Source organism: Azolla caroliniana, unplaced genomic scaffold, assembly GCF_043228905.1.
Source record: "Azolla caroliniana isolate FFs.n. ecotype wild unplaced genomic scaffold, voAzoCaro1.0.p SCAF_1279, whole genome shotgun sequence".
Classification (NCBI taxonomy): Eukaryota; Viridiplantae; Streptophyta; class Polypodiopsida; order Salviniales; family Salviniaceae; genus Azolla; species Azolla caroliniana.
This window is the reverse complement of record NW_028231714.1, coordinates 1-10,385: the sequence shown is the minus strand read 5'-3', so window position 1 is coordinate 10,385 and position 10,385 is coordinate 1. Positions and strand designations below refer to the sequence as shown.

Genomic DNA, 10,385 nt, shown 5'->3' with positions numbered 1-10,385 from the left:
AAATTTACACTCAACATAAATGTATCAACCCAATAGAGCCACTCCCATCTTAAATGTTGTACTATAAGGACACTTCATGAACTTTTCTCACGGTTTCCATTGGACAACTTAGAGTATTATCTCACCAACTTGAGGTTAAGAATGGTCATGGTAATTGAGTCCCTAGAGAGGGAAGAATATGTAGCTTATGTCACATAGCGGTAGAGGACGAACGATATCACTTTACATGCAAGTGTCCAGCTTACGTCGAGATAATGGCAAAATACCAAGACATACTAGGATCCTCTCCCATCCTTTCCAAACTATTAGATATCCCAGATATAAAGACATTAGGTAGATATATCTTAGAGCTAAAACAATATAGAGAGAATACGCTATAATAACCTTTCTAAGATTCACCAACATGTAACTAATGATTTTTTTTAAGGATAGGAGGGGACGATGAGCGTGGACACAACTGCACCAGTCAACCTCTCCCTTGCTGAACCAAATAACAACAAAATGCCTATGGATGCCAAGCCTCAAAGTCACTAGTTGTGTAGAAGCAATTAAGAACATAAGGGAACATGAGTTACACCACCTATGAGCCTTTTACATCGAGACCAAGGGACGTAACAACATCAATACCCTTTGACCTCCCCCTCTTGTTTGAGAGACTTCAATGAAAATGAAACTAGACCTAGGACATCGTCATTTCCTTTATAGAATATGTTATACCATAACACCTTTTGGACAATACTAGAACTCTGTTATCTATGTTTTTTTTTTTTTTTTTTTCGATGATGGGGTACACATCCGATTTTCTTGTAACTAATTGGCTCATGGTCCAAATTTGGTATTAGATGACGTTTATTAATAATATATCTTTCTTTCTCACTTTTTTGACCTTTCCTATTTTATTATTTGTTATAGAATGCCATCGATGGCAATTCATAGTAACTTAGGAAAGACGCTATGAAAATGAAGAAACAATGAGATCTTGCACCATTATAAGAAAGCTTTATGTTTAGCAACACAGATGCTCAAAAAGATGAAATGGCATTGGTAAAATAAAAAAGACACAACCTTATTTACATTCGTGGCTCAAAACGAAAAGGTGGAGTGGAATGTCATATGGATAAAAGTTATAACCCATCATATTATCGTTCAACCTAGAAAAAGTGATGCTTCTTTTTATGCTCTTCCCCTTCGACCTCTTCTGCTTCCTCCTTAGCCTCTTTCTTCTCATGGTGCTCATGAAGAGCATACCCTCCAGCACTAATCGCCACGGCCTCTGCAAACTTCTCCTCTAATTTGTGTCGCCCCACATGCTCTTGGTCTTTCTTTTCTTCATGCTTCTCGTGCTACAATACATATACAAAGATCAACCACAAGGCGCGATATAAATGAGAAAGCATCACATTTACTATTACAACGTTAGATAGTTAGGACATTGTTCTTGGTCTACAGTGCATTGGAACCTTGGATTGTGTGAATCAACATCGCAATAATATATTGCATTTTATTTCATGTATTCAAATAAGATGGAACCTTAATTACTCAACCTTATAATGTTTCCTATCTACGTATTTTTTAGAATCAATTTGATTGTATGTTTGGAAGTGACAAACAAATCATAGAAGAAGTAAATTTGTAACTATTTAACCCCTTATGGGGAATGAATGAACATAGAAGGAACATATTTCTCCGACCCTCACTTATCACACTTGTCAATCACCCGTACATCTCGTACGGTAACACCTCATTATTACACACACAAAAATGATATTCATGTAACATTTCATTGTTGACATTATCCATCCACACACACATTTCTACTTAGTAGCAATAAACTCACCCCATTATACATAGATATGTACTTACAATACACTTAAGTTTTTATATCCATTAGTATAAGTACTTACAAGAGCAAAAGCCACTGCGGCTGCACCAATAGCTTCACCAAAGTGCTCTTTATGCGTTGCCGATTTCTCGTGTTTCTTGGCGTCATCATGAGCATTATTATCATTAGCATGATCATTAACATTAACATTCCCTTTATCATTATCATGAGTACCATGAGTAGGACCTTCATAATACTCTGTTTTCTCTATAGGAATTGCATCCTCTTGTGCCTCTTGGTACTCATTTATGTGTGACACTGGCTTATTGATTTCTTCCACTTCTCCTTCTTCATCTTTCTTGTGATGGCCAAAGAAATGATGATGTTGATGATGATTTTCCTCAGACATACTTGCTTTGTGTGTGTGTGTGTCTTAATGAAAGTCACTCTTTCTCTATATATTGATGAAAGTCACCCTTTCTTTATGTTTTGATGAAAGCCACGTTCTTGCCATCATCACCTTTTTCATTATATATATGCCCACTTCCCAAATATATAGACATTTAATTCCAATCACTTGGCATATGCTTTTGGCATCACTTACCTTCCTCATCCCTCATTTTTATTATGGTGACCAACTACATGGGTCCCTTAGTGAATACGTCAATTCTCCATTCCTAGGAATAGTGTGCGATACATATTGCCTATCTAGAGGGTGAGAACCTAGGCCCTTTTGCTTTATAATGGATAATCACGCTCTATCTGACATAGTTTCCAAGATATTTGCTTGTGATAACTCTACATCCTATGATGTGCTCTATCTTGGCACTGTTGTGCATTCTTATTGAACACCCTCTTTAATGGTTCTTCAAAGGCATCTAGGGTGATTGACACACCCATCTTTACATTGTTTATTTATAAAGTCTTATAGATATGATATTGTCATCATCATTTTATAGATGCGATAAATACTTGAGTAATATGAGAGCTAGATGGGACATAATCGCAATCAAGAATGAGATGTGATGTTCATATTTATAATTTAGGCATAAATTTCATTTTAATTTTTTCACATCCTTTCTCTATCATGTGCTTTGTCTTGGTGCATCAACTCATGCCCATTGTTATTTACTTACAAGATGAACATATGGATGTTTTTTTAAGAGAAAGATTCACCTCAGTATATTACTTCAAAACTGTACATGGAGCAAACATAAGACATTTCATCTCACTTCTATCGTGATACAAAGGCTAGTATAAGCATCTGATCAAGTAGATGTTGTCATATATGAAACAAGTAGAACAATAAATATCAGTTATACAACATAAAAGAAGGTATGGCATAATTCCACTTCATACCAAAAATTATATCAAAAAATAAGTGAAGTCTTGTCATTGGTTCTTAAAGGCCACTTGCCTTTGCCATCGAACATCACCCGAACCTTGCATATCATCATATTGACCACGTAATGTGTTGCCTTATGGATAAAGTTGATTGAGTAAAGTAGAAACTCCAGGTGTCAATATGTAGGCTTGTGGGTCTCTAAGATGTGATATTGTACCGATAAAATCACTACAAGTTTTATGATTAAAAGTTTGATGGTTCAAATTAGAGATGTCGCACACACATATTTAAAATTTTGATTGATAGGTCATTATCTTGTTTGTTTATGGTCTTATTCCTCAAAACATTATGACTAGATTCAATGGTTGAGAATAACCTTCGCTCTACTTTGACCTCAAACCATTTGATTTTATAACATCTCTCATCATACTTTTTTTAGCTCTCCTATTGATGCGATATAAGGTATAATGGTTGCTCTTTTTGTCCCCTTCAACTTTTAATAATTCAACACAAAAAAGCCATAACTGATGAATATAAAAAGAAACTACAAAATAAAGTCATCCACTTCTATTTCATATCTAGCTTTGCAAGGTAAATCCTCTAAGGTGTTGTAATACTAAATGGCATAAATCTAACTCCTCTAGGGACAAGGTGCCCATACACCATAGTTGCAGAAACCACAAACTTAATTTTCTTTCAACCTAAGTATTCCCCTTAAAATCCATCAAACGTGAACCCATTTCTCAGGCTCCAAGTATACCACATCTCCCAATGCCTAAGATAGACAAACACAAGCTAATATGATGGGGTGGGTAGAGTTGTAACACTCTACTTGATAACCCATTTAAATGGTGACAAAATATTGCTAGTCAATTAATGAGGCCCAAAGTTGAGATATAACAACCCAAATTGCTTTAGCAACAAACAATGTAATGAACCAACCAATATATGGTCTCTTCTTAAATCATTGTATAGCAAAAACATGTACGATCCAAAATATGTCTTCATTCTAAAGCCATTGCCATCAAATAGTTGTTTGATATGAATCATATCATCCAAAACAGAATTTCGACAACCTCTATTTGTTAAAGTAGTTCCCACAATTTGTGTGTTTCATAATGTATCCATGCATTTATATCTAGTTGTTGTGTATCCAAAACTGAATTTCAAAACCTTTATTTGTTAAAGTAATTCCTATAACTTTGTGTATCATAGTGTATCAAGGCATTTATATCTAGTTGTTGCCAAATCTTTCAAAAGTTAACAGTTTTTTGGGTGGTCTTTTTGATCCCATGGAAAATCGGCATGTGGAATGGATGCAAGTTATGGCATCCATTAACCTCCCAACAATAAGCACACCATAGAATGAAATTCCAATTAAAGTAGTTCCATTGTGTTTTCTAGGTGTTACTTCTATAGAAGAACTTGTCCTTGAACCTATTGAGTGATGACTTGGAGGAAAATGTAAATACAATCTCTCAATTTAGTTTTGAAAAACGATTTTTTAAGTTGGGTTAATGAATGAGTGGATTTACATGAATATGTTTGGATCCTAGGTGTAGATGATAAGAGATTGAAATTTTCTAAAAACACATTCTATTGCTGGAAAATATACAATAGTTTTGTAGGAACTTTTTCCCATTAGTGTATGATTTACATTCAAAAGGTGTTTTCTTTGGAGCAGATCAAAATGAGGAACGACATGATATCTCTTATCTAAGTGCTTTTATTTATCTCTGTGGTTCTCATTCCAGTTGATTATGTGACACCAAATTGTTGTATCCCAAGGATACACTTTGATGTAGTGGTGGGATTTAGCCTTCACATGCAAACATCCCCTGGATCGTAACACTTAGTGTGGAAACCCAAATGTGATTCAATTAGCCTCCACTTTTAACTTGTACAAAATCACCCCCTAAATCATTAATATGAAATATATTTATTTCATTGGAACTCAATGCTATACATATTAACACATTTTTATTATTTCAAACCTCATGTGCACAAACCCTTATCTTCCATTAATGGCTCATGGCTCCCTTAACCTTTCCTCTTGAGCATGAAACGTATTGGTGCGACAATTGGCAGAATTCTTATCCTATCATGGTCATTGTAAAATGCTAGCAGTGTAAGTTTGATGGTTGGTTGGTGAGTTGCCATATGCCATGCTAGTATTTCATATATGTTTATGATGCGCACATCTATCTTTTTACGGGATTGCACGTATGTTGGCATGGGGAATGAGCTATGATAGAATAACTCGGTGAATATAATAGATGAGTTAGAACGAAGATAATTTCATATTGTCTTGCTTAAAAGTAGGATTCTTCACATGGAGTAGAGGCATCAAAAGATAATGTAGGTGATGCTAAAGTGGTTGACATGTGGTGGCCATGACATGTGTAAACCTATATGTAGCCCCCTTTACATGAAGATTGTGAACTAGGGGGCAATAAAGTGAAGATGAAGAAACTGAAGTGGTTTACATTTGTAATGTCTACATATATTAGTCTTTGGAAAGCATCAACATTTTTGGATGACTTACATACACTATGGGAGTGTGATAGTAGGGCACATTGTGAGTTTCAATCACATCCGGTATATCATTCTACAAAAAGAGTGGTAGAAAGGAACAAGGTCAGTATCTACCTAACTAAACATAAAGGTAAGGCTTGATTGAGGTAATCAAAATTTTAAGATGTGGATATGAAATATAACAAGCTTCTTGCTAGGTTTGCAATGGATCTAGGCAAACTTGGTATTTACACAAACAGAAAGAATCATCCACACTTCGTGGCAAGTATGAACACGCATTAGAGTGGGCTCATTGAGGAGTTTAAAGCAATATTAAATTGTACTGCATAAAAAAACTAATGATAGCCTCTTATCCATTCAATTTAAATGAGGTACCTAATATGTATGTGAACTGTTGGAGAAATGCACTTGTATCATTTGTAAGATATTCAAGGCAAAATAACAACACATTATCCATTTTTTAAATTTAGTGTAAGTCATGAATTGGGAGAGAGGGATATAGAAATGTTATTCATCAAATCATATTGAATGGACACAAGAATTATAGTGTGACCATGCAAGCACGGGACAACTTTCACATATACCTATCGTGATGATAGGCGCACCTTGCAAATCCAAACATGTGAGGAACTACATATATGGCCAATTTTGTTGGTATACACAAGAGTAACTTATTTTGGCCATGGTTTAGTTATTGAAGTAAACCAGAGTAATCCTCACTTCAAGCCACCAAGTTGTAATTGCATTGCTTTTTTCTTAGGACCATGTGAGATTGAATCTTTATTGGGCCAAATTGTTTTGATTGTGTTTAGGTGGAACTTAAGGGACATTGAAGGTGTATTTGGCATGATTTGCAATCATCTCTAGTATCCAACAAAAGGAATTAAATTTGTTTTATGTAAAGACTCAAGTAAGAGGAAAAGTGCTTAGAAGATATACTTTACGTTCCTTGACTCAAGTCCATGCTAGCAAATGTTGATTGGAGTTGATCTTCTACATATTAGGTGTAGAAATCCATAACAACATTGATAGGTGGTTGTGTGCCACAAAGCGAAGATCCAATTAATTTGAGCTGACCATATTATTTGTAGACTATTACAACATCCGTATCAAAATGCATAATTGTGATGCAAATGGCCAAATGGCATGGTAAATGGCTTGTCGAGACATGTTAGGGCGATCAAATAATCCATGAGCACACATGTGACTTCAATCATTTCCTCTCCAATGATTGAATGATTTTATGTGAGGAGTTTCAAAATTATTAATATATCTTTGGTGTTTGTTGATATTTGAGAAATTTTCTCAAACACCCTCAAATGTCCCTAACCTAATTTCATTATTTGCCCAAACCTTTGAAACTCATTTTTGATGTGCACGTGAGCTTAGGAACCAAGGGACATTTGAAAACTTCCTACAAGAATAAAAATAGGGAAAGCACAACTCATGCGCTCTTCCATATACATATGTATACATTCATATTTGAACGTAATCTTTGAAATCAAGGCACTTGGAGCTGTTGAAGGTAATGTGCTAGTGGCAATGTGCTCAGTTGCAAGTGAAGCATTCGACCATAACATCAAATATCCAAGTACTGAGTTGATGCATAAACTTAAAGTGCTTGGGGTGTGGGGTGGTGAAAGCAAGTCCTTGATCTACAGACATCCATGCTTGGGCTTGTTCTACAAACATCTCTTTAAAGCACAAATCTTGTTCTCTTCCATGTATGTATGCATTCATATTTGAACATAATGGAATCGATGCATAAACTTATTGTGCTTGGGGTGGGGTGAAATCCTTGACCTATAGACATCCACACTTGGGCTTGTTTGGCCTTATGACAATTACTTACATGCAAAGATAACATGCACACAAGTTGGAACTATCTATACGCGGTCGGAGAGGAAAGAGAGCATAAAATTGCTCATCCTAGGAGCTCAAAACTTGATTTGGGGTAATTGATGAGAAGTAGAGGGAGCCCCGCAATGCAGGAGAAAGGCCAACGTGAAGAGCGGCCCATCATTAACATGTCATTAAAGTTCTTGAACCAATTATTATTATGCCCTCTAATTTCTATTGTATTTGGTGGGGGTCTCTAAATCTAAATCTAAATCTAGAGGCACTCTTTAGGGACCAAATGTGGCCTATTTTAACATAATATGTGAAATTTGTAAATTGTAGAAACAGAGGAAATAATCAATCCTTTTTTTCAGTTCTTCCTTTCTTTCTTCTTTCTTTGCAGACATGGAAGCTGAACAGGGTTTACCTTCGAGATGCCTGCACAACCCTCCGTTCAATGTTTTTCTCACCTTCTCCAAGACATCAGAAACCAGTTCTGCTACAACCATGGATATGCTCTGCAATTCCATGGAGTTGCTAGTAGGCTTGGTCTTTCAAGCCACCCATCAGTGGGGAACAATCTTGTCATCGTTTTGGTGGCTATGGGAAATATCCTTGTTGCTCGGAAAATCTATGATACATTGTTTCATGGTAATCATCTCTCATGGAATGCTCTTATATCTGGTTATGTGAAATGCAAGAAACCTTTAGATGCTATCAAGCTTTTTTATCAGAAACTTGAACAACAACAAGAACAAAGAGAAGGAGAAGGCAGCAATATTCATCATCAGCATTTCACTTCATATCTATTTGTCTCTTTGCTTAAAGCTTGCTCTGATCTCAAGGATGCGAAAATTTGTGGTGATATACATGCTAAAATTGATAGTATTGTGCTGTTTCAAAACAACCCATTTGTTGGAAGTGCTTTGATTCATATGTATGCTAAATGTGGTCTTCTATGCAAAGCAATACACGTATTTGATGTAGTTAATGTTCGAGATGTTGTAATTTGGACCACTCTTATTGATGTTTATGTTGAGAATGGATATGGAGATGAAGCTTTGAGTTCTTATCATCAAATGTGCATTGAAGGTATTGCTCCTAATGCTCCCACATTGATATGCATATTAAAAGCCTGCATTACATCGGGAAATCTAAGGAAAGGTGTAGATTTACATACCCAAATCAAGGAATTAGGATTTTTCGACACAGAACCTCGCCTTGGAAGTACTTTAGTTGATATGTATGCAAAATTTGGTTCTCTTGATTATGCTAAGAAAGTGTTTGATGAGCTTCAGGTCCAGGATATTGTCTCTTGGACTTCACTAATTTCTGGATATGCCGAACATGGGCATGGCAACGAAGCATTAGAGTGTTTCGAAAGAATGCAAAGGGAGGGTATACCACCTAATGCCACAGCATTTGTTTGTGTTTTGAAAGCGTGTTCTAACATAGGAGCCACAAATAAACTTCAAGGTATACATGTCGAAGTTGAAAGAAAAAGCTTGCTAGAAGAGAATCCTATCATTGGCAGCACATTGATCGATGCATATGTGAAATGTGGTCTTCTGAGTTGTGCAGAAGAGGTATTTGATAAGCTTCCAAATCAAGACGTTATTTCCTGGACAGTGTTGATTGGAGGGTATGTTCAACATGGGCATGTCGAGGATGCATTAAGGTGTTTCGATGAAATGACACTCAAAGGTGTCATTCCAAATTCTACTACATTTGTCTGCATATTGAAAGCTTGTGGAAGCATTGGAAATGCAATGAGGGGTCAACAAATATGTGCAGAGATCGAGATACAAGGGCTCCAACAACAAAGATTTGTAGGCAGTGCTATGGTTGACATGCTTGCTAAATGCAGATTGTTTACTTTAGCTCAGCAAGTATTTGAAAGGATTCAATATCAAGATGTGGTTGCATGGACTTCATTAATTGTAGGTTATGGTGAACATGGTTATGGAGATGAAGCACTCATGTGTTTGGAACAAATGGAACTTGAGAATGTTCACCCGAATGCTGCAACATTTATTTGTGGTTTAAAAGCTTGTGGGAAAATTCGAGCTCTAGATAAAGGATATGAAATTCATGCTGAGATTGAAAGACAAGGTTTGATCCAAAGAGACCTTACAGTTGGTAATGCCTTGATTGATATGTATGCAAAATGTGGTTTCATTAATATAGCACAAAAGTTAATTGATAAGCTTCCGATCAGAAATGTTGTCTCATGGACTACACTCATTGCTGCATATGTTGAGCATGATTACTTTGATGAGGCAATTGAATGTTTTGATAAGATGCAATTTGAGGGTTTCCGACCAAACAATGCCACTTTTGATTGTGTCTTGAAAATTTGTAGTGGCATGGGTGCAATAGGAAAGGGCCAAGAAATACATGCTGAGATTGAAAGGCAAGGCTTATTGGAAAGAGATCTTGAGATTGGCAATACTGTGGTTGATACCTATGCCAAATTTGGGATGCTTGGAAAAGCATATGAAGTATTTGAAAGGCTTCAACATAAGAATACAGCATCATGGAATGCATTACTTGCAGGGTATACTGAACAAGGAAATATTGAAGAAGCAATGAGGTGCTTTAGATGTATGGAACTTGAGAGAATCGTCGTTGATGAGATCACCTTAGTCTATGCCTTAAAACTTTGCAGTATCACACGGGATGTAGAAAAAGGGCGAGAAATACATGCACAATGTGTTGAAAGAGAGGATTCTATGGAAAGAGATAATTTGGTTGGTAGCTCCTTGGTTGACATGTATGGTAAATGTGGATTCTTGATATCATCAGCACATGTATTTGACGGACTCTCAAATAGAGATATAGTTT

General features: G+C 36.1%; 2 protein-coding genes across 2 annotated transcripts; one reads left to right on the top strand and one right to left on the bottom strand.

Annotated features, from left to right (window-relative positions):
• Nucleotides 1-961: 961 nt before the first annotated feature.
• On the bottom strand, nt 962-2,339 carry LOC147847262 (uncharacterized). The gene is made up of 2 exons (XM_087339384.1): nt 1,905-2,339; nt 962-1,343 (listed from the first exon to the last, which is right to left on the bottom strand). Exons 1-2 carry the CDS (start codon nt 2,229-2,231, stop codon nt 1,152-1,154), a joined length of 519 nt encoding a protein of 172 aa, XP_087195510.1. The 5' UTR covers nt 2,232-2,339; the 3' UTR covers nt 962-1,151.
• Nucleotides 2,340-7,975: 5,636 nt separating this feature from the next.
• Nucleotides 7,976-10,319, top strand: LOC147847261 (pentatricopeptide repeat-containing protein At4g18520, chloroplastic-like; the record flags this gene model as incomplete). Its single annotated transcript, XM_087339382.1, has 1 exon — nt 7,976-10,319. A coding segment is annotated over exon 1 (2,344 nt), but the record flags the coding sequence as incomplete, so codon positions are not given.
• Between the last annotated feature and the right edge of the window lie 66 nt (nt 10,320-10,385).